Source organism: Anabrus simplex, chromosome 1 (genome assembly GCF_040414725.1).
Source record: "Anabrus simplex isolate iqAnaSimp1 chromosome 1, ASM4041472v1, whole genome shotgun sequence".
Lineage (NCBI taxonomy): Eukaryota > Metazoa > Arthropoda > Insecta > Orthoptera > Tettigoniidae > Anabrus > Anabrus simplex.
This window is the reverse complement of record NC_090265.1, coordinates 1,332,324,925-1,332,350,136: the sequence shown is the minus strand read 5'-3', so window position 1 is coordinate 1,332,350,136 and position 25,212 is coordinate 1,332,324,925. Positions and strand designations below refer to the sequence as shown.

Sequence of the window (25,212 nt, the reverse complement as noted above, 5' to 3'; positions counted from 1 at the left end):
AAATACCCTCATAACCACGTGCAGAGATCTGTACCCTTTATTAACAATCATATTTATGTAATTACCCCAATGAAGGTCTTTTCTTATATTTACACCTAGGTACTTACAATGATCCCCAAAAGGAACTTTCATCCCATCAACGCAGTAATTAAAACTGAGAGGACTTTTCCTATTTGTGAAACTCTCTATCATCATACCATTGCCCACCGTCCATCTCACAACACTATCGAGGTCACTCTGCAGCCACTCACAATCTTGTAACTTATTTATTACTCTGTACAGAATAACATCATCTGCAAACAGCCTTATCTCTGATTCCACTTCTTTACACATATCATTGATGTATATAAGAAAACATAAAGGTCCAATAATACTGCCTTGAGGAATTCCCCTCTTAATTATTACAGGGTTAGATAAAGCTTTGCCTACTCTAATTCTCTGAGTTCTATTTTCTAGAAATATAGCCACCCATTTTCTAGTCCAATAGCACTCATTTTTGCCAGTAGTCTTCCATGATCTACCCTATCAAATGCCTTAGATAGGTCAATCGCAATACAGTCCATTTGGCCTCCCGAATCCAGGATATCTGCTATATCTTGTTGAAATACTACAAGCTGAGCTTCAGTGGAATAACATTTCCTAAACCCAAACTGCCTTCTGTCAAACCAGTTATTAATTTTGCAAACATGTGTAATATAATCAGAAAGAATGCTTTCCCAAAGCTTACATGCAGTGCATGTCAAACTAACTGGCCGGGCTTTGTGCAAGTCCTTTATTCATTGGGTTACTGTACTGAATGCATTTTAGATGTCCTGTACTTGCATGGGAAGTGTCCAACGCCCTTGAAACATCATGGCTTATCAAACTTCCCTATGACGCGGGGAAGAAGTCTCTCGCTTCCTTGTGCATTGCAACACAGTGCGATTTCCTGGCTGGCACTTTCCTCCTATAAAACCATAAGTCTGTTTGGGTTTGGCATTAAAAAACAAAGGCAGTTTCATCGGCATTGGCAATATTATTCAGTGTGTATGAATAGATTATATGAGTCATGCTTTTTTGCCAACTGCCGGCATCACCGGTGTTTGCGGATTCTGCTTCTCTGCACACTGTCTGCTACATGATATTGTGATGTTCCGTAAAACACTGAATACAAAAGAATTATGATTTTACTTGAACTTACCAAATATGAAGCACACTGTAAACACACTGAAGTGAGTGAAAGTACTGAAATCTACCCCAGCACGTTCCAGAAGACGCATTCTGTCATGGCGCGGATAAATTTCAAATTTAAATTACTATTTTAAAAAAGAATGTTTTTAATATAAAGGCAGTTTCGAATTAAAAGTCTGAGTTTCGGTAATGGGACCGACATTGTTCTTCGAATTACGAATTATACGTATTTCGAATTAAACAATTTAAATAACATGCAAAACCATACCTCATATTTCCAGGAATGAGAGCTTCCTCGAATTGGGCAGGATTTTCAATTTACAGATTTCGAATTATCGAGGTTCTACTGTATGTATGTATATCGAAAATAATAGTTATCCATTTCTAAGAACATCCAGTAAAGCATTGTACTGTATATCCCATTAATGGTCTCTACAAGTATGGACTCCGTGTCCTAAGCAACGTAAATGACAACGTTTAGTGTATCTTCCTTCTCAGTTATATCTTTGGATGGAATGGCAGATAAATAAGATGGCTAACACTTAGGACACAAATAGTAAGGAAATTTACAGAGTGCTTATCTTTGTAATGTTATCTATGGATGTCATTTTAGAAGAACAAGATGGCTGACACTGATGGCATATATGTTACTAAATATTTGTGTTGAAACCAATATAGAAAGATCACAGACACACAAGATAACACTAACACTATCACAAAACACATTATAGTGTCACCAAACCTGCCAAGAAACCATTTGATTTAATTTTGTGTGGCTATTACTAGCTGAGTGCAGCCCTTTTAAGGCAGACCCTCCGATGAGGCTGGGCTGCATCTGCCATGTGTAGGTAACTGCGTGTTATTGTGGTGGAGGATAGTGTTATGTGTGGTGTGAGAGTTGCAGGGATGTTGGGAACAATACAAACACCCAGTCCCTGGGCCATTGGAATGAACCAATTAAGGTTAAAATCCCCGACACGGCCGGGGATCGAACTCGGGACCCTCTGAACCGAAGGCCAGTACGCTGAACATTCAGCCAACGAGTCGGGCCCAAGAAACCATAATTAAAGCCTAATTCATCACTGATGATGTACATATTACACATGAAAACTTCACATAATCCTAGCGCATGGAGTCCACAGTATTAAATATTTTACATATTTACGATCAAATTTTGGGTTTCTACCAGGTATCATGACATCCTTCGAACAAGGTGGTTGCTCAGTGTCAAATCAAATAGACTCATTGAACTTAGTTCAAAGTAAACTTAAGTTGCATGGATGATGTTGTTGAGCTTGTGTTTCATAAAATGGAAACAGTTTTGAAGAAGAGCGGATTTGATGCACTGTGCAATATTGCTGAAGTTCTGTCAGGAAAGGAGAACTCCCTTGATGGTGTGGAAGAAGAGGTGGAACCAGCCGATATTTACACCAATGTCTTCAATTAATGTTGAGAGTAGCTTCTCAGTGTATAAGGCTCTTTTAGTTAACAATGGCCAGTCCTTCATATTTAAACATTTATTGAAGGTGTTCATTCACACTTGACTGTAATACTGCACTGAGTGAAAAATAATTGGTTTTGTTGTGCACCAAGATCAAAATACAGCTAATTTTGAAGTCTTTTTCTTTGTAGATAATTTTTAATTGATTTTAAGTTCATTAAGTCACCCTTGTAACATAATTTTAAAATCATTTTCGGATCATTAAAATCTAGGCCCTAGTTATAATCAACTAAAACTTTTTACCCTTTGTTATTTAACTGGGGTAATTAGTGGACGATGGCCATGATATGGGAGCCGTGATCGCTCTTTCAGCTTAGACAGAAAAATATTCATCATGATTATCAACATATTATCAGCTGCTTCTGGGTTATTATTTTTATTAAAAAAGCAACTTATTGTGGTGAGGTTAGGGGTCCTGGCTCTCTCTTACACTTAACCACTTCATGAATATAACACCATCATAGGCATTCACTTGCCAGTGAGTATAGTGATGTTTTCCAAATGCATGGAGGTCACTCGCTGATTATGGATTTTTTGATAGCTGAAAAAACTAATTATGTCAACTTGCACAAGTTCTAGTGCTAATACATCAAACCTGCCAAAGCCTCTACTTGTTGTGGAACATGATGGTCATTTCTTTTGTGTTTTTCTTCATCTTTTCTGCGATCTTTTTCTTCGGAAAGGGTCATCAGCTCTCATTTTAAGATTAAGTTAGTTAATTCTGTCTTATTACTTATGAGGCTTACAAGACATCATGTCTACTAACATTCATTCCATGAAGGTGATAATCCATTGTTAGAGCCAACATGATTATACACTTGAGAAATAATCTTCAGATAATAATATGGCCTGTTAACCTGTGATTCTGTTGTTAATGTAGATAACAATAAGAATACATTGATATAGGCAGAAATGCATTTTCTTGTTTTAAAAATACATGAAGATGATTGTATGTGTTACTGCACCAGAATGAATTTTACTAGTAATTGTTTTTTGTATTTTGTTTTGATTCATAAGTTTGGAGTCAAGGACATTATGAAATTTATGCTTAAGGATCTTTGGAATATTGTGAATGGATTAAATTTCAAGACTGTATTATATTTGGAGATACATTTTGGATTTAAAGCATATTGCATTTAAATTTTTGTTACAGTAGTGTTAATAATAATCTTCCTCCTTTCCCCTTATCCAGCTCCTGCCAAGTCAGGTCATTTATGACACTCCCCCAACGTCCTCTCTCCTTCCACCATTCCTCTTCCATCATTTTTTCCCAGTGCAGGATTCTTGTTCTTGCACTCCTCTTTATTGAATCGATCCACCTTGTTCTAGGTCTCCTTCTTGCTCTCTTTCCCTCTTCATCTCCATCTCTTTTGATATTCTTTCCTCCTCCATCCTGTGTACATGTCCAAACTATCTTAGTTTACTCCTGTCAATTATTTAGGTTTTCCATTCAGACTTCCTTTCTCACATATTTGTTTCTCAATCTGTCTTTGCTATCATACTTAGGTATTTGATATCACTGGCTTGAATTCTCCTCTCCTCCCTACTTGTCATTGTCCAGGTCTCAGGCGCATATGTTTATACAGGTGCATAATACATTTTGTACATTATAAATCTACACTTCCTTTGTACTTCTGTACTCTAGACAGAGTTTATTACACTCTGGTAGAATGCATTGCCCTGTTGTACCCTCCTGACGATCTCCATGTGCAACCTTGTATTCTGCATTAATTCACTTCCTAGGTATTTGAAACTGTAAACAATTTCAAGACTTTGACCACCAATTTTACAATGCCTTTACCTTGTCCTTCTCCTCTTAACATCACCATGGTCTGCTTTTCTCTGCGCTGACTTTCATACCATGCCAGTATTTTTCAGTTTTCTCTTTCAGTGCATCAAGTTGTTCTTGTACTTCTTTGCTGTTCATTCCCCAGACCACAGTATTGTCTGCAAATAGTAATTACTTCATACCCTGTATTTGGAGATAAATAATAGTAGTAATAGTAGTATTAATAATAATCTTCCTCCTTTCCCCTTATCCAGCTCCTGCCAGGTCAGGTCATTTACGACATTCCCCCAACATCCTCTCTCCTTCCACCCAACTTGGCTAGGTGACTGCACACTCCCCTGTCTTAGTCCAGTATCATATTTATACCATTCTATCTTTCAAAACAGAGCCTGTATGCTGCTGACAGAGTTTTTGTACAATGCTTGCACCTTCTCTACAGTTTGTGTACCAATTATCTTTTCTGACTATGGTTTCCCACACCTTTCCCCTGGGAATACTATTATACACCATTGTTAAATCTATGAAGGTCATGACCAGATCCTTTCTTTATCCCAGTTCTTTGGCCAGGCTGAGTGGCTCAGACGGTTGAGGTGCTGGCCTTCTGACCCCAACTTGGTAGGTTTGATTCTGGCTCCATCCAGTGGTATTTATTTGAAGGTGCTCAAATATATCAGTCTGATGTTGATTTACTGCCATGTAAATTAACTCCTTCGGGACGAAAATTCGGCACCTCGGTGTCTCCAAGAATCATAAAATTAGTTAATGGGACATAAAGCAAAAACATTATTCCCAATTATTTTCCATTAATTGTCTCATGCTGAAGATAGGGTCTACTGTAGATCTTCCACTGCTAAAGCCATACTGTTCTTGCAATTCACCTTCTACCTGTCTTCTCATTCTCCTCTCTGATATTGTTTCCAGTATTTTTGCCACTTGTGATGAGAGTGTGATTCCTCTATAGGTATCACACACTTTTTTTCTACCCCGTCTTAAAGACTGGTATTAACATTTCCTTTCCCCAGTCTTCTGGCACATGTTTCTACTTTCATATACACTTTAACAATCTGTAACCGGGTGAGTTGACCATGCGGCTGGGGGCGTGCGGCTGTGCGCTTGCATCCGGGAGATCATGGGTTCGAATCCCACTGTCGGCAGCCCTAAAGATGATTATCTGTGGTTTCCCATTTTCACACAAGGCAAATGCTGGGGCTGTACCTTAATTAAAGCCACGCCCACTTCCTACCGACTCCTAGGCCTTTCCTATCCCATCGTCGCCATAAGACCTATCTGTGTCGGTGCGACATAAAGCCACTGGCAAAAAAAAAAGAAAAATATAACAATCTGTATACCCATTGCAGTCCAACAGCCTTTTATCATTTCCACACTAATTTCATCTATCCCTGGTGCCTTCCTGAGTTTCATTTTACGGACTACTAATTCCAAATCTAAAATGGTTATATCATCTTCTACTGTTGAGTCATCACACCGTATTACTGCCATCTTCTCCTTATTTCTTCTGGGAGTGTCATCAACATTCCAACTTCCTCTTTCATCAGCTTTGTATAAACTTTTTCTTTCCTATTACTTCGTATAATTTCATACAGGATTCTTTTTTTTCCCTACTTGCTTTACGTCGCACCAACACAGATAGATCTTATGGCGACGATGGGATAGGAAAGCCCTAGGAGTTGGAAGGAAGCCTTAATTAAGGTACAGCCCCAGCTTTTGCCTGGTGCGAAAATGGGAAACCACGGAAAACCATCTTCAGGGCTGCCGACAGTGGGGTTCGAACCCACTATCTCCCACATGCAAGCTCATAGTTGCGCGCCCCTAACCGCACAGCCAACTCGCCCAGTACAGGATTCTTTTATTGTTAGCTCCATGCGTTTCCATCTTTCGTGTAAATTCTTCCTAACTTTCCTTCCTTTTGCTTTCTTTCTTTTTATCTGTATTTCATTCTTGCCATGCTTTCTTCTTTTCTTTTACTGCTTCTCTCACCTCATTTCACTATGATATCTCCTTTTCTTTCATTCTCATTGTTGTTCTACCAGACACACTCTCTGTCCCACTTACAAATGCCTTTTTGAAGTTGAAATATTCATCTTCCACATTTCGTACTTCAGTAACTGGAATTTGATGTTTCAGTCACTCCAAAAATTCTTCTTGTACATTCTTATCTTTTAATTTCCATGCCTTTTTTACTATCTATAATCTTCTTTAATTTTTCCCTTTTCCCCCCACTCTTATTTTTGCTATCATAACTCTGTGTTACTCATCGTATGCTTCTCCTGGCAAAGATGTTATATCCATCAACTCTCTGCAATTCGTTCCTTCAACCAGAAAGGAATCAATTACTGATTATAGTCTTCTGTTACCTCAGCCTTACCTTGTAATTTTCTTACTGTTCTTCTTCCAAAACCATGTATTGCCCCCAATCAATTCCATTCCTCTCACAAAGCTCAATTAGTTTCTCTCCTTCTTCATTCCTTTTCCCATATCCATATGGTCCAGTTACCTCTTATTTTTCATTGTCTTTTGTTTCCCACCTGTGCATTTAAGTCTGCCATTATAATCACTTCCACATCACTTATCTCCTTTTCTAATTTCTCTAAGAATTCCACAATATCCTCCTCTTTGCTCCCTGTCTGTGGTGCATGCACTTGCATTAAGTCCTTCACTTCGTTCCTTGTTCTCAGTCTAATATTCATTATCCTGTCACTGATGTACCCTACCATATCCACATACTCCTCAAACTGTTTTGAAATTATCAAGCCCACTCCATTTCTCGCCTCTCAGCCACCACTCTGGTATACAGTAGTGCATATTCTCATTCTCTCATTCTCTTCTTTCCTTTCCCTTTCCATTTAACTTCACTCGAGCATTTCTATGCTGTCTTTGTCCTTAATATCCACTTCTTCTGCCTTTCCTGTCAGGGTCAAGAGCTTGATTATGCCCAACTTCTTGATATTATTATTATTATTATTATTCATTTGTTAATGTATTGACCTTGTTTGATCATCATTTGACTTATAACATTCTGATTGTATTTGTACTTTTCTGATTGTATTTGTTCTTCAACAGGATTATGTGTTGAGTGTGCTTTTACGATGTGCAAAGCATGAACCAGCTGCCCTTGCTCGGTGCATTGCATTATCTAGTATTGGCATGTACTTATATCAAGAGTTGATGTGTCAAAGCACCCACCCAAGGATCAAAGAGGCCCTCAACATTCTTCTACTGGCTCTGCGGGTATGTGTAATTCCATTTGAGTTGATGTTTCTGGTATTAAAAATATTATATGTTAAGTACATGAACAGGCATGGGAAAAATCAGGTGTGTGACGGATTAGGAAAGTTGATTGCGAATTTGAATATGCTGCTGAGAATTAGAGAGAAAAGTAATCAGAAAGGAGGAAAGCCAGTGTTGCTAGATTGATGGGTGATCAAATTTAGAGATAACCCCACAGGTAACACTTTTTTTAGGAAAAGGGTAAAAACATCCGAGGATGTCGGTAAATATTTATCAATTAGCTACTCTCGGAAATGCATCATAGAGCCCCAGCCCATAGGTAAAACAACAGTAAAGGAACATAGTTTAAATTCTCTTGATGATCATTAGGAAAATAAAGAAAATTCCAGTATGGCAGAGGGTCAATGGGATCTTGATCATAGTTAGTTATTGGAAAGGTAGGCAGGGGGTCTGAGATTTCTCCTGATAAACTGTTGAAAGTGTAGTAAATAAGCAATTCGGATTCGGTAAATTGATGGAATCTTATGACGTTGATGTGGTGATAGGAGTGGAATCATGGTTGTGAGAAGGGGTGGGTAATAGAGAAGTATTTTCAGAAGGGTATACAGTTTATCGCAGAGACCAAGGAGATAAAATGGGATATGATGTGTTTATTCTGGTGAAGGAAACTCATTACTCACACGAATGGTTTACTGATGAAAGGGATGAAATATGAGCGATAAAATTAGTTCATGATAATATGGAGCAGGTGGGAATTATGGGAACATATTGCACCATCCTGAGGGGGTTTCTTTCTTGCACCATATTGGGCGACCCATCAATTGCTCCGGCTATTTTCCCCTCATCCAACCATCACTTCTACGGATCATTAAATAGACCAATGCATTTAATAAAAAACGATGCTAAGTGTCGGTAGCTATGCTCGCTTCTAACATTCATTGAATAAATAGTAACCGCATCATAAAATATAAGCGATATCGCAATCTTCATTTCTCTTATCATATTTATCGATAGGATAATCCTTAAATTGCCACGCGACACCTCTCAGGAATAATTAAAATGCATCTGTGAATAGTATTATTTTTACGTGAGGTCAATTGGGAAACCGCATTTCCTTTTTAATAAATTACCATCGATACCATCCATCCACCGGAATCAATGTCAAGTTGTCCAAGTCCAATCATTCGAATAAAATAAAATAAAATAAAATAAAATAAAATAAAATAAAATAAAAGTTTTTAAAAAAATTAATTAATTCAAAATCATCTATACCATAATGATATTAGCCTATCTTCAATAATAACCTCTAAATTGAATAATCTATAGTTTATTTCATGATTCTAGAATCATAAAAGAAAATCTGATAACATTTATTTACATCAATTATCTTCCTCCTCTCTATATGGAAAAATTTAAATTTAATCTATCTACAATCTGATTCAACTGATCCTCTTGCACTTATTATCTGCATCATAAAAATAAAGAATAAATTCTCTTAAATACATAAATCGTAGGTACATATTCTATCTGTTGAAGATGTAGTTTAATATTCTCTGAAATTATCTCATAATAATAATGACAATTAATTGATAAGCAGAAAAAATTAATATGGGTTAAAAAAAATCTAAGTCCCTAAGCCTTAGTAAACTTCATAATAAATATGCTTAATCTGAGTCCATCAGCTCTTGTTTCTTTCTAAAAAATAAAAAAAAAGCTTATTTTCGTCGATATTAAATTTGTATTCTGTCACTAACAAATGTATATCTTCCAGTATTATAACGTCAGCAGTCGCAAGTAAGTTCCAAGTATATAACAGCTCAAAATGGCTATTTCAAATATATATCGATTATTAAATGAAAAATATTGGTCACTTTGACCATGTCATTTGGTTAAAATATTCAGATAACATCCTAAAATTAAATGTAGGTATCGTATAAAGATCAATTATTATCGTAGTTCAAATAGAAATTATACCTATCATGATTTATGGTTTCACCAATATCCAATCAAGTATCAAAAAATTCGTAGGAATGCATTTGGTAACCTATTTTATTTAATTGTGGTAGAGATTCAAATTATGAAGTTGCTCTATCAATTAAATACATTCTCGATACCAAACTTCAAATAATATTCAGTACAACGTTGAGATATTCTCTATGAAGACAACAAGTTTCCCTTTTTTTATTTCTTATTTGGATATTTAATCTGAAGACAGTTTACGGTAACCCACATACGAAATCTACGATGTATTTCATTTGTATTCATGTACCACTAACCCAAAATATCTCGCATTACCATTTTAATATCTTGCCGCATATGTCAAACATCACCATTGGCCAGTAATACGTCGTATTTACCACCAAAATTATCCATAAGCATATCTATCTCTCCATTTACCAATATTAATTATCATAATATCTCATCATTCATTCTCATAAATATATCTCAGCGAATACTTATTCGTAAAACCACATCAACATGTCACTCAAATCCTAACTTCCCTACGTAAACATTTATCATTTCCAACTAGGCGGCAAATCATCTTAACATATCATTAATGTACTGCAACGGTACATTTCTGGGTTAAGTTTCATTTGTAATACACATGAATACGTTATCCTGTAAATGAAACACATGTATAAACTAAACAAGTTAATATTTACTCACATGTCATCGCGTCATAATAGTAACCAGATCTAAGTTGCTCAGAAATCAACTATCTTCTTTAAAACATTACGTCTGGGATATGTCTCTTTGTATACGTTGTTTCAATCCCATAATGGTTGAAAACATCACTTTAAATCTCTCCTTGTTCAATTATAAACATTCCTATACTATGACATTGATTATAAACTCTGGAAGAAATACCTACTCCCATAATGATAAATGAACTAGGATAATCTCATTGCAAAGATAGTATCGACTGAGATTTCATCACGAAGAACTCCGTAATGAGTAACATACCAATGTTCACTACAAATATTTAAATACTACGTCTACGACACATTAGTTTCAAGATAATAAAATAATTCTTTGGAACTTAGCTTGCGGCTGCTGATGTTAGATGACTGGGTTAGGCTCCGATGTTGTCATCTTAGGGCTGCGTAAAAAGTCCCCAACATCCGTTACGTCACCATCAGGTTGTAGTCTCAGAACTCGGGTTAGCAGGAACAGCTGGGCGGTCTACGTCGGAAAGCCGGCTCCATCTCCGATTTAGCCTCTCATGTTGTAGCCGTTAGTCATATGTGAAAGAAACATTTCCAATATGGCAATTAATATCACGTCCATATCCTTCAGAATATTCTACAAAGAATCTAGATTATATTTTTGTTTCAGGTTATTATGTCAGAAATTCAATGTCAATTCCTTGTGACAGATTTTAACAGGTAAAATCATCAAATTAGCTTTTAAATTTTTTTTTTTATCCAGCCAATCAACCTATAACACGTTAAATTTGACTTGGTATTTCGTAACGGCCTTCGGTCTATATTCCGACTACTGTCCGGATACTATTCAACTTCTTCTGACTTTCCACCTCAATATTTGATCAGATATAGGCGTAATTCTAAAATTTCTTCACTGTGCAGGTTCTTCAGCTCTTATTAATTGAAATATCTCCCTTCTTCTTTCCGCGAGGATTATTTTTTTCGTGGATAAATTTACCTCGAAGTTTTGCGTACCAAATTTTTTTATTGTTCACCCACTTCCTCTTTTTAACAATTTTAAAAACTTTCTATTATTTTTTTATCACGGCCGCATGGATCCTTTATAACTTTACGTCTCGCTCCATGACCTAGGCATACTTAATTCGCCAAATGAACATCTTTGCCGTCACATGCATGGCCTCCTTGATTTTATGCGTCCGTATTATATATATTCTGAAATCACGGCCTATTTCACTTAATATATTCGTTCTTTTTAGATGTATGGCTCAATTACATAATCTTTGCGATCTCATTACCATGCATGGCAAACTTTTAACATCGTACGACATCCTTTATTCAGTTATCAAGACAATGAAAACGGTACAATATAGGCCTGGAAGAGAGGTTAGAGACATGGAAATATTTGCAAAAATAATAGATTATACTCATAAAACCAATAATAATAATGATGTAATAATTGGGCGAGATCTAAACTTGCCTGAAGTTGAATGGAATGGAGCTGCAAGTGAAGCCCATGATCAGAAACTGGCAAATAAGTTAATTTGGGAGGGAGGATTTACACAAGTAGTACAAGCACCAACTCATTTCAATAACTTACTAAATTCCGCACGGCTCTACTTCTAAATTGACGTTTAGGCCGATTTTGGCTCTGTCTGGTGGTTGTGCACCTAAGCATAAACATCCAACCAATCCCAACCTGCCATTTATATCGATTTATATCGGCAGAGCACGATCTCGAAACCTAGTTGCCAAGTCTGATATTTACATTCACCACGTGGTTAACCTATCTCGTTCAACGTGTATGGTATTCGGTACGGTTCGCGATCATTTGCATTTTCCTCCAGTAATTAGTGTTTTATCATATAAGTTTTATCTCTCTAGTATAGTACAGTATAGCGTAGTTTACAGTTTAGCGTAGCATAAGTACAGTATAGGTTTAATTATTAAATAGCTGTAGTTTTATTTACGTCCGTGTATCAGTGTACTTAGTTTGTCGTGTTTACCATGTCTCAGTGTAGTTCGGGAAAGACAAGTGGCAAGAAATCGAGACGTGTGGGACAAGGCACGCCCTTGAGAAGCCAGGCTCGTGAAATTGTGTCCAATGTGCGCGAGTACTTTGAGAAAGAAAAGGAGAACGGTGCTACATTGCTTCCTTTAGCACAAGCTGTACAGAGAACTGCCGACGCTACCATAGTGAGTAAATACACAGTAGTGGCAATTGGAAAGGAGAAATACCACGCTGAGGAACAATCTCCTGGATCCTCTAAGTTTGAAACACTGGGTAAGAAAAGGAATCGGGCCAAACCAGTGACGAACTTGGACAGTTTCGAGAAAGATGCCATTCGTCGTCATATTTATGACTACTACCGCAGAAAAGAACACCCTACTCTTGCGAAGCTACGTGAGTCTCTGAAGGAAAGCGAACTATTTAAAGGAAGCAAGACTTCACTGAATGTTGTGGTAAAGGAACTGGGATTCCGTTACAAGAAATTAAGCGGTCGCCGAGTGTTAATGGAGAGAAGTGATACTGTGATGTGGCGCTGCCGGTTTTTAAGGGACGTTATGAAGGAAAATTTTGATTTGATTGTGTGGTTAGATGAAACATGGATTAATGCAAACCATACCGTAGGAAAAGGCTGGACAGATGATTCTGTGGAAGGTATAATGGCAGTGCCCATTGGAAAGGGGGGAAGAATTATTGTGCTACATGCCGGTACCGCAAACAGATTTGTACCTAACTGTTTATATGTTCTGAGGTCTAAGAAGACTGGCGATTACCACGAAGAGATGAATAGTGTCAATTTTCAGAACTGGTTTGAATACACATTGATGAATAACCTGTCTGAAAATTGTACAATAATAATGGACAATGCCCCCTACCATTCCGTAATTCAAGACAAAGCTCCGACAATGGCAGCAAAGAAGTCGAAAGGAGGCACAACATTCCTGTGCGGGACGACATGAAGAAAGGTGAACTGTTGCAGCTTGTGAAAGACAACAAGCCACAATTTCCTGTGTATGTCGTGGACGAAATTGCAAGACGTCATGGACATAAAGTTATTCGACTTCCACCTTATCATTGCCACTTCAATGCAATAGAGAAGATTTGGGCTCAAGTTAAGGGTTATGTTGCAACAAAAAATAAGCGTTTTACTGTACCCGAGGTGGAAAACCTGTTAACCGAAGCTGTGGCGAACGTCAGTGCCAATGACTGGAGGAAAGTTGTGCGCAGTACACAAAGATTAATACGTGAGGCGTGGGAAAATGAAGATGTACTGGAGAACTCTGTCGAAAGTTTAATAATATCTTTGGGACCTGGTGATAGTGACAATGATTCATTGTTAGAGGGTTCCAGTGACTCTGAGATCAGTGGAGTATTCCCTTTGTAGGCCATAACCTCCTTCCTGTGCCAGCCATTGGTGGTGAGTGATGTGTTATTTCCTAATTCTCTTTTATTCTGAAAAATATATTCTCTTATTAGTGTCAGATGTTGTTAGTAAGTGTAGATTTTATGAATTTGTTTTCATTCCGTATGTATTTGTTTTTCTGAGTACGGTATTACATTTTACTATATATGGCTGTTTACCGCGGTCGTATTGCATCAACTGTTCTCGCGGGCGTAGCGCGCTGGCAACAGAGGATTGGCGATGCTCATTTGTTTTGCGAAACTTCAATTTAGAAGTGAGGCCGTGCGGAGTATAGATGTATTCTTGGTTAAACCATGGGAAATTGTTGATAATACTGAGGTAATTGAAGGGATAAGTGACCAGACGGCTGTAGTAATGGATATAGGACTGGTGCCAAAAAGGCTTAATAAGAAAGTCACACAAGATAAGAAATTGTACAGAAAAACTAAAATTGAAGAATTTGGGACTTACCTTAAATCACAATTCAGTTGTTGGATAAGTGAAGGGAGTAATGTGGATACACTTTGGGCAAACTTTAAAAGACTTATTTGGGAAGGAGAGAAGAGATTTGTACATGTCGGAAAGGGGAAAATGACCTCAGACCCTGTTTATTATACAAAGGAAATATGAAAATTAAGAAGAAAATGTAGAATTGTAAACAGGAAAATCAAAACAGATAGGGATAATAGAGAAACTAGAAAACAGCTAATAAGGGAACTTAGTAGAGTGAAGAAGGAAACGAGAGAATTACATGAACGACATACTTCATGAGGGTAACGACCATAAAGAGAAATGGAAAAAGCTATATTCATATATTAGGAATCAAAAGGGAAAAGGAATCCAAATTCCCACAATGGTGTGAGGAGGGGGTGAACAGTTATTAACAGATAATGAGAAAGCAAATCTATTTAGTAGGAAATTCAGAGTGTCAGTAGAAGATTGTGAGTTGGAAACCGGAACAGAAGATAGAGAAGGAGAAACACATAAGGAAGAAAGAAGCTTCTCATTCACAAATGTGAATATTTTCAGAGAAATCCAACTGCTTCAGCAAGGAGAAGCAACAGGGTGTGATCGAATTACTGGGGAGGTATTAAAGACAATGGGGTGGTACTTCGTGCCTTATTTAAAATTTATCTTTGACTATATCATAAATAATAGTGTAATACCCAACGAATGGAAGGATGCCTGGTGGCCGTGATCGTTTAGGCGCTGAAGTCTAAACGGTCTGACACCAAGGTTAGCAGGTTCGAGTTCCGTTGGTCGAAAAATTTTCACCATCAGAATGTTGGCCGGCAGGGTAGGGGAGTTGGTGGTATACAATTTCTAATCACTAGATTGCGTGCAAAAAGCCTGGATTAAATTCCAAACCTCTCTGCAGTGCTCATACGGAGTGAGGGCATATGACGCTGTTGATGGTGATTCGTCTGTCGGATGGGGAGGTTAAGCCTTGAGCAGACCCCTTGGTGCTATTCGACAGAAGTAGGCTATGCGCCGGCACCGGGTTTCACCCTCTCCCTACTATCGTATATCATGTCATTCATTTCATCTCATTAACTCCTCTAATGAGGTTGACGTCAGAAAGGGCATCCAGTCATGAAAACCTGCCACGGCAGATTCATCTCACCTCATACCCAATCCCGTAGGGAAACAGGACAAGGGTTGGGCAAACACACCCAACGAATGGAAGGAATCTATAATACCAATTTATAAAGGAAAGGGTGTGAAAGGAAACCTGAAAACTACAAACCAATAATGTAGAGTTTGAGGGATGTTCCACCATTCAACACATTGCAACAATTTATTCAATTATAAGAAGACCGGTTTCGACTTCCATGGAGTCATCATCAGTTCTTGGTGAAAATTAAATTAAGGGGAAACTGATAACTTGCTACAGTTTAGACTGAATCTATGTCTTTACATTTTGCTTCATTGTGTGTATTTCATCCAATCTTTTTCAGACAGAAACAGGACTGTCAAACCAAGAATGCTCTTTGAGAGCCAAGTTTTCCACACCATTATAAGTGTCCTTATTGTGTTTTGTATATATTTTCAATCCAGTACATGTAATTCCAGTGTTCCGTGTTCTATGAACACAAGACTGTTAGAGCCAGAACTGGGAACTTTCTAAGCTCCAAGTTCTCCTTGCCAAGTGTATGTTGGACATATCAGATCAGTTGGATTCAACACAATGATGTATTTCCATGTAACCACCTATAGGTGCATGGATTTTTCATTATGATGATTGTTATCAGTTTCCCCTTAATTTAATTTTCGCCAAGAACTGATGATGATTTCATGGGAGTCGAAACCGGTCTTCTTATAATTTAATAAATTGTTGCAATGTGTTGAATGGTGGAACATCCCTCAAACTATACATTATTGGTTAAATGTCAACACGGAAATGAAGATCATAACCTACGAACTACAGACCAGTCAGCCTGATCAGTATAGTTTGTAAATTACTGAGATTTTAATAGCAAAATATATTAGAGGTATGTGAAGATAAAAACTGGTTCGTGAGGAACCAGTATGAATTTAGAAAGAAATTTTCTTCTGGGGCACAACTGGTGGGATTTCAGCAGGACATATCAGATCAGTTGGATTCGGGAGGCCAGTTGGATTGCGTAGCCATAGACCTTTCCAAGGCATTTGACAGAGTGGAACATGGAATATTATTAAAGAAACTGGAAGGAATAGGATTGGATATAAAGGTTATATGTTGGATAACATTTCTCAATTCAAGGGTTCATAAAGTCAAGGTAGGAAATCACGTATCACAGGAAGAGAAAGTTTGGAAGGAGATTCCACAGGTTAGTAAAATCGGCCCATTACTATTCTTAATATATGCGAATGATGTAGGGAACAATATAACATAAAAAATAAGATTGTATGCGGATTACATAATTGTTTATAGGGAAGTAAATAACATAGAGGATTGTACAGAATTACAAAGGGACCTTGAGAGTATCCAACAGTGGATTGAAGAGAATAATATGAGGATTAATGAAGGTAAATCAATTGTCACAACATTTACAAACAGGAGCTTAAAAACTGAATTTAAATATACTTTGGATGAGGTAATTGTCCCAAAAGATGGCAAGTGCAAATATTTAGGAGTAGATTTGAAAGTAATTTGCACTGGAAGGGTCATGTTGATAACATTGTTGGGAAAGCATACAGGTCATTACATGTCATAATGAGGCTACTTAAAGGATGCAACAAAGAATTAAGAGAAAAGTTACCTAAGTATGGTTCGTCCGTTATTGGAATGTGCAAACAGTGTTTGGGATCCTCACCAGGAATACCTAATAAAAGAAATAGAAGGTGTGCAGAGGAAAGCAGCAAGATTTGTAACAGGAGATTTCAGGAGAAAAAGTAGTGTATCAGAAATGTTAGAGAAACTTGGGTGGGAAGCTTTAAGTAAGAGAAGGGAGAAAACTAGAATTATAGGATTATATAGAGCATATATAGATTATATAGAGGAAAGGAAGCATGGAGAGAAATCCGTGAGAGGCTTCAGTTGGAAAATAATTGTATCGGCAGGGCTGATCACAAGTATAAAATTAGACGGGATTTTAGCAGAAATGATTGGGGTAAATTTTCATTCATTAGGAATGGCATAAAGGAGTGGAACAGTTTACCTGGGGAATTGTTTGATCCTTTTCCAAAATCTGTACAGATATTAAAGAAAAGAATAAATGGCAACAGAGAAAAGAAATGTTAGAGGGCATTCGACCTGTGTGGGTTATTGTAATAAAGAATTTTTGTGAATAAATTAATTCCATCCCCTTGCCTATGGAGACTGGAGAGCTGAAGTAGGGGGCTGCCTGTAGGGGTGAAGTACAGTGGGGACTTCGAGTGCCCTGGGACCACTTCGGTAGCTGTGAAGATCCTTCAGGAACTCGGAAAAGCAGTGGCAAAAGGGGCTCTGGTTGAGACGTAGCAGGTCGTTATGCACGTTAGGTACCAAAATGGGTTTTAAAAAAATCAATGCACATTTAAATAGCAATATACAGCATAGCAATATTGTATAGTATTTTCTAAAATGATTCCACATACTGTGTATGAGTTGATTATGTGTGTAAGTACAGAAGATATTATGAGGAGAATTTTGTAAATAATATAAATTTATTAAGAATGAACTGTATGTTTAATAGAAAAAAAGTTAATGTAAATTGTATAATACTGTATTTTAGGAAAAATGTCTTTTGTATTGTTAACTTAAAATGTAGTGGTTGTGAACAATGTATTTTTGTGTATCATTTGCCACCAAGGTAGAGACCTCATTTGCAAATAAAGTATTTTGATTTGATTTACATCAAAGCTATTTTACAGAAAGCCAGAATAGGACTTGCAGATTGTTATAAGTTTTATACCATTCATTATATTTTTCTCTTTATATTGTATGTGTAGTATATCCAAAACTGATTCTGATAACTAATCTGTTTGTACTTTTTAAATATTTCTCTCCTCTGCTAAATGTGCAACATTTACTAATTGGTTTCACTTTGAAAAATAAAAAAAGAAGTCCTTAGATTCTTTGCTTAATAGAGTGCCCATTTCTGAGAGTAGAAACATGATTGAGTTTGAAAATATTTTCTTTATTTTGGGCTTGAGAATGTCCATACTATGTGTCTCAACTTTTCCTTCTGATGATACGAAGCTCTTTAAATCTGTACTACAGCTAAAGAAACTGAAAATCTTTGAACCAAATCTAAAGGAAGAACGGTATGGATTTAGACCTGACAGATTAACTTCAAACGGGTATCTGGAGAAGATGGTTAGTTACATTGGCTTTACATCGCATTGACACAGTTAGGTCTTATGACGGTGATGGGCAGGAAAGGGCTAAGAGTGGGAAGGAAGTAGCTGAGTCCGTAACTAAGGTGTGAAAATTAGAAACCATGGAAAACCTTCTAGACTGCCAACAGTGGGGTTCGAACCCGCTATCTCCTGAATGCGAGTTCACAGCTGCCCGCCCCTAACTGTACAGGCAACTCGCTTGGTAAGGTGGTTAGTGAATGGCAAGTGCAGGCAATTTAGTGATGAGCAAGTTCAATAGAACAGCTTCTTACCGCAAAGGCTCCGATGAGAGAGTGCCTGTAGAACTTTGGGGCAATAAAAATCCTTCTACCGTGTTTTGCTAGACAATAGCGCATGCAGAATTTGACATTGATGGGGTGAAAGCTGCTACTGGTTAGTGAATTTAATACTGATGTTTCAATGGAGCCATTGTTGAAAGAGAATTTAATAACTGGAAGGGTGGTGCTGAAACTGCCATATGAAGATCATTATGAAAATTGAATTTAAATCTCAAGGGAAGCAATGAAGGCTTTTCAGGTTGCACTACCACTAAGAACACACAAAGACCCAATACAGGGAATTTGGTCAAAACTAGCAAAGACTGCTGCCAGAAATTGGACCCGGGCCTCTTAGACGGATAATGCACATGTAAGAGGCACAAAGAAATTAAAGTAGAACAGGAATAAGGGCAAAAACATAAGTTTATTAAGGAGAGAAAAATCAAAAGGTCACATAGACTGACATGAGCAAAACAAGGAGATCAGATAATCTAATTGTTTATGTTAATTCTTCGTTGCAGTTAATCAAAATATATAGGATTCACAGTTTATCACACCTTCTCTCTCTTACCCTAATGTAAGTCGTGATGAAAACTTGGGTATTATAGGGGCCGATGACCTACATGTTAGGCCCTTTTAAACAACTAGCATCATCATCATGATCATCATCAAAACTTGGGTATAATGGCATGGCATCTACCTCAATTAAATGAGGAACATAAATTTAGATGAGTTCAAAGTATTTCTTTAATGCATATCAGGTCTAAGCAACCATAAGTTAAAAGAGAAACAGAACTCTATCGTAACATTCTCCGTTCCAGTCGTAAAGATAAGACTTAATGCCCCGAATAAGCAAAAACCATATCTTCGAGAATAAAAGATTGTTGAATAAGAGCTAAAAACAGAAGAAGAGGGTAGGATGCACCGAGCTCATAAAATTAAAGCAAAGAGAAAAGGGAAAGGGGGAGGTTTCCATGGTTGCATGCCATAAACAAAGATAAAATAGAAAGGAGTTCCTTTGAGAATAAAACATAATAAACTAGAAAATAGGTAAAGAAAGGCCAATGAAGGCAATGCGTAATGAATAATAAATAAATTAGACACAAAAGGTACTACGGATCCAAGGGCCAGAACCACCCTCGCCCACACAGAGATCATCGTGTTTAGGTCGCCGATAAGGGGAGACACAGGCTGGACACATAGGAACATCAGCCTAACAGCATACAATAGAGTCTCGCTCATCCGACCTTCGCTTATCCGACATTCCGTGTTATCCGACACTGTTAGACTTAATTTCAACTTTTGGTGGAGACTAAATTCAGGCACACCCGCTGTGGAGGTTGCGACCATGGGACAAGCACTGGCCTGAACACTGGCGGTAGGACTGAGTTTTTTTCAAGGACAGGTGCAGTGAGTCTTCAGTCATTGTAGTACTGGTTGGGTGCGGATGTTATAGTTTTCATATCCTCTGTGAGTATGGCGAGTAAATGGAAGAAAGTGATTGTTTCTATGGAACACAAATTGAGTGCATTAAAGAGACTGGACAAAGGGGAAATTCTTCCAAATGTGGCTTCAGATTATGGTGTTGGACGTGTTACAGTGGGAGACTGGAAAAAACGGAGGGAAGAAATTGAAAAGTTGTGCTCTACCAGAGCACAGAAAAACAATGAAAAATGTCAGTATGAAAAAGTAAGTGAAGCACTATTTCTTTGGTATCTGAACACCGGGAAAAGGGCCTGCCAATATCTGGCACCATTCTGCAGGAAAAGGCTATGTATTTCCAGAAGTAGTTTAATGAAGGGGACCCTAATTTTCCTGCCAGTGCTGGGTGGTATGATCAGTGGCAGAAACGGTACGGTATTAGGTAGCTTAATATCTGTGGAGAAAAGTTTATTTTCGTAAGACATCTGGAATGTTTTCGTTTAATATTGCATGTACTGTACAATTGAATTGATAATTCATTAAGTAGAGCACCGTAAAACATGTCATTATTTTAGCCTTCCTGTTTGTTTCAGTTCATTTTCAAAGTTATTCTGTATTATCCGACATTTTCGGTGATCCGACGTACTCCACGTCCCGTTTACGTCGGATTATCGAGACTCTACTGTATAACTAAATAAACGACCGCTCTCGAGCTCAAACAGACAATACGGACCAGAAAGTGATTCATCATAGGGAGACGGGGTGTCTCCATCCAATACACACAGAAAGCAATCAGTTGTGTTGTTAGCTCGTATTCATACCATGTAAATGTGATGGACATGAAATATACAGAATAACCGATAAAATAATAGAACATGAGCTCAAGCAGTGTATTAAAGAAGTGACACGAGTGAAAGGTCTCGGACAGCAGACAGCAGACGACCCCATATGCACACATATGAATCCGTGTCCCCTTCTGTTTTTAAAACAAACATAGTGGAACAGTAAGGGAAAATACCGAAAGAATAAAAACAAAGTTAACACACAAATAAATTAGAAACATGTAATGAGAATAGCCTTTCTAACCTGACCATGGCGAGCATAGGATGAAGCAATTATCAGACCAAGAGAAGATTAAAGAAAAATAAATACCTTAGATTAACATTTTCGAAAGGCCAAGAATCGTACAAGGACATCTTGAATCTGTTAAAATATCCTTTATACGCTACAAAGGCGACTTGGAAATTCATCACTTCCATATCCTCACATCAAAAACTCTCCACCCAACTAACCAGGAAGATAACCCAACAAGACGGGGCAGAAAAGAAATGCTTTGACATATGCTGATGCATGAGATGCCATCTATCAGAATAGGGAAAATTTTACATAGTAATAACACATGATGGAAGGAGTCACAGTTCACAATTGATACAAGAGATCGCTAGGAATGCGACGTCTTCAGAACAGGCAAACATACCATAAAATTATATGGTGCGGTTGAAGGTCAATGGAACCATTTGAAGATTGCCAGCACTGGTGCTGCAGTAAGCCGTGGAGGAAATCTATCTTCTTTATGTGGGTTTGCATAGGAATGCCCAGTGGTCCTAATTGTACTACCACAGACCTGGAGATAAATTTGTTCTGAAACCTGTAAAGATTGGTGTTCAATGTTGAAAATTATGTAACTAAGACGGAAGGGAAATCTGGTACTATGGAATCAGTTACATGTTAGTCAAGAATAGATATTGGAGATAAATTGACAAAAGCAGGTATTTCACCAATAATCTTCAGACATCAGTGGGGTCAGTTCATGCCTAACCTCGGCCAAGGTAACATAGCAAGCGGCCAAGTGATGACAGTGAACACTTGTTAAGTGTTTATACATACATACATACATACATTATCATTATAGACTGTTATGCCTTTCAGCGTTCAGTCTGCAAGCCTCTGAGAATTTACTAAACGTCGCCACAATCCTCGATTTGCAACTAGTGTTGTGGCCTCATTTAGTTCTGTACCTCTTATCTTTAAATCGTTAGAAACAGAGTCTAACCATCGTCGTCTTGGTCTCCCTCTACTTCTCTTACCCTCCATAACAGAGTCCATTATTCTCCTAGATAACCTATCCTCCTCCATTCGCCTCACATGACCCCACCACCGAAGCCGGTTTATGCGTACAGCTTCATCCATCGAGTTCATTCCTAAATTAGCCTTTATCTCCTCATTCCGAGTACCCTCCTGCCATTGTTCCCACCTGTTTGTACCAGCAATCATTCTTGCTACTTTCATGTCTGTTACTTCTAACTTATGAATAAGACTAGTTGATGTACCCGTGCTTCGCTACGGGATTCTCAGAAAGACTGACTTTGTGGTTTTCCTAACTGAAATCAACATAGGTCATTACAAAAACGTAAGTATGAATGTAGCGATTAAAAGCAATGCTATCATATAAAATACTCGATCAAATGGAAAGCCGCACGTTTTATCACTTTTAACGAACAGTGCTGCGGTTAGATTGCGGTGCCAATCTAATAGTCCAAAGTTCCAGAGCTGGGATGACCAGGTCGCAGATTGCCATGAACACTCATCTGCCATTATTCCGCTAAATATGCACACTGTTCATTCCAATCAGTGCCTCAGAGTAGGGATTGAATAGCCCAAATGCTATGATGATCCAGTGTGTTACGTACCAGTAATTTCAGAAAATGTATAAACCACGGGAATGGCATGCTAAAGAAGAACGTTATCTAACTCCCCAGTTACTTCCCATCAATATTCAGGAAGGCTGTTACACTCTGTACGACTGGGCGAGTTGACCGTGTGGTTAGCGGTGCGCAGCTGTGAGCTTGCATCCGAGAGATAGTGGATTCGAACCCCATTGTCCGCAGCGCTGAAGATGGTATTCCGTCGTTTCTCACTTTCACACCAGTCAAATACTGGGCCTGTACCTTAATTAAGGCCTAAGGCACTCCTAGCCCTTTCCTATCCCATCGTCGCCATAAAACCTATTTATGTCGGTGCGACGTAAATCAAATAAAAAGTACTCTGTACGCAGCAGTAATCCTATCTACCGGAGATGAGGGGCAACAGAAGACACAAAGCACATCACGACAAACAATGGTCAATGTAATGTTATTATTGATCAATGTTATGAGCTTTCTATATTGTAGGCCTACACATTTAGTTTTCTTTCGACTCTGTGATTTGTAAAATATTTTATACCATAAACTGTAGTTTCTTATTCTCCGACTTTACATACCGATTTTCATTAAATACTGTTTACCCATTTTCTTGTTACTCGCCGCTGATATGGACTTACTGTAGTAACAAAACTCCAAATTCATGAATATCTTTGTGATCATAGCCAGTGAGGTAACAATGTATAAGGAGATAGTAGGTTCGAATCCCACTATCGGCAGCCCTGAAGATGGTTTTCCGTGGTTTCCCATTTTCACACCAGGCAAATGCTGGGGCTGTACCTTAACTAAGGCCACGGCCGATTCCTTCCAACTCCTAGGCCTTTCCTATCCCATCTTCGCCATAAGACCTGTCTGTGTCGGTGCGACGTAAAGCCCCTAGCAAAAAAAACAATGTATAAGATATGAATAATAGGAAATTTAATACTGTATAACCTTAGTTATGTAGCATTCATCGATTACACCTCTAATAAATATTTGAGAATTACATTTTAGGCCTTCCCCTAAACTACCATTTCACTCAGCGTGAATAAAATAATTTACAGCCTAGACTATAGTGACTTATTTCCTGACTTCGCATACCGATTTTTGTCACGATAGGACTACTAATAACAACAATATTTGAGAATTAAATTTTAGGCCTTCCCCTAAACTACCATTTTTCTCAGCGTGAATACAATCATTGACAGCCTAGGTTGTAGCAATTTATTCCTAAACTTTGCATACCCATTTTCTTTAAAATACGACCACTAATAGCATAAATAGTTGAGAATTCAATTTTAGGCCTTCCCCTAAACTACCATTTCAGTCAGCGTGAGTAAAATGTTTTATAGCCTAGATTATAGAGGCTCATCCCCCGACTTCACATACCGATTTTCATTAGACCACTAATAACATAAATAGATGAGAATTCAATTTTAGGCCTTCCCCTAAACTACCATTTCACTCAGCGCGAGTAAAATGATTTATAGCCTAGATTATAGAGGCTCATACCCTGACTTCATATACCGATTTTCATTAAATTCTCTTCAACCGTTTTCTCGTGATGCGTGTACATACATACAGACAGACAGACAGACAGACAGACAGACAGACAGACAGACAGAAATTATGGAAAAGTAAAAAGTGCATTTTCTTGTTACTATGGACATGACCGATACAGAAATACCATTATTTTCAAATTCTGAGCAATGTACAGACAAAACTCTTATTTTATATATATAGATATCCTGAGTCCACCCAGCTTTTGCTCCCGTAAAGCAAAGTTGGTCTGAAAACAGACCGATGTAAAGATAGTTTTGTCTGGGAGCTGACTTCCTTCTTACAGAATACTGCTGATCGCAACTGCGAGCTCACTGCATTAGCTTTACTACACCTTGATTCAATCTCACTTACTATATTACCATCCTGGGAGAACACACAACGTAAATACTTGAAATTATCGACCTGTTCTAGCTTTGTATCACCAATCTGACATTCAGTTCTGTTGGATTTCTTACCTACTGACATCAATTTAGTCTTCGAGAGGCTAATTTTCATACCATACTCATTACACCTATTTTCAAGTTCCAAGATGTTAGACTGCAGGCTTTCGGCACAGCCTGCCATTAAGACCAAGTCGTCAGCATAGGCCAGGCTGCTTACTACATTTCCACCTAACTGAATCCCTCCCTGCCATTTTATACCTTTCAGCATATGATCCATGTAAACTACAAACAGCAAAGGTGAAA

At 37.9% G+C, this 25,212-nt stretch overlaps 1 protein-coding gene across 2 annotated transcripts in view; it reads left to right on the top strand.

Moving 5' to 3' along the window:
- The window catches only part of LOC136858315 (probable Rho GTPase-activating protein CG5521), a 709,838-nt gene that overhangs the window by 457,242 nt on the left and 227,384 nt on the right, over positions 1–25,212 (top strand). For both annotated transcript variants that reach the window (XM_067137762.2, XM_067137761.2), the window contains one exon: positions 7,542–7,709. In XM_067137762.2, coding sequence (XP_066993863.2) covers positions 7,542–7,709 — 168 coding nt within the window. The remainder of the gene's footprint in view (positions 1–7,541; positions 7,710–25,212) is intronic.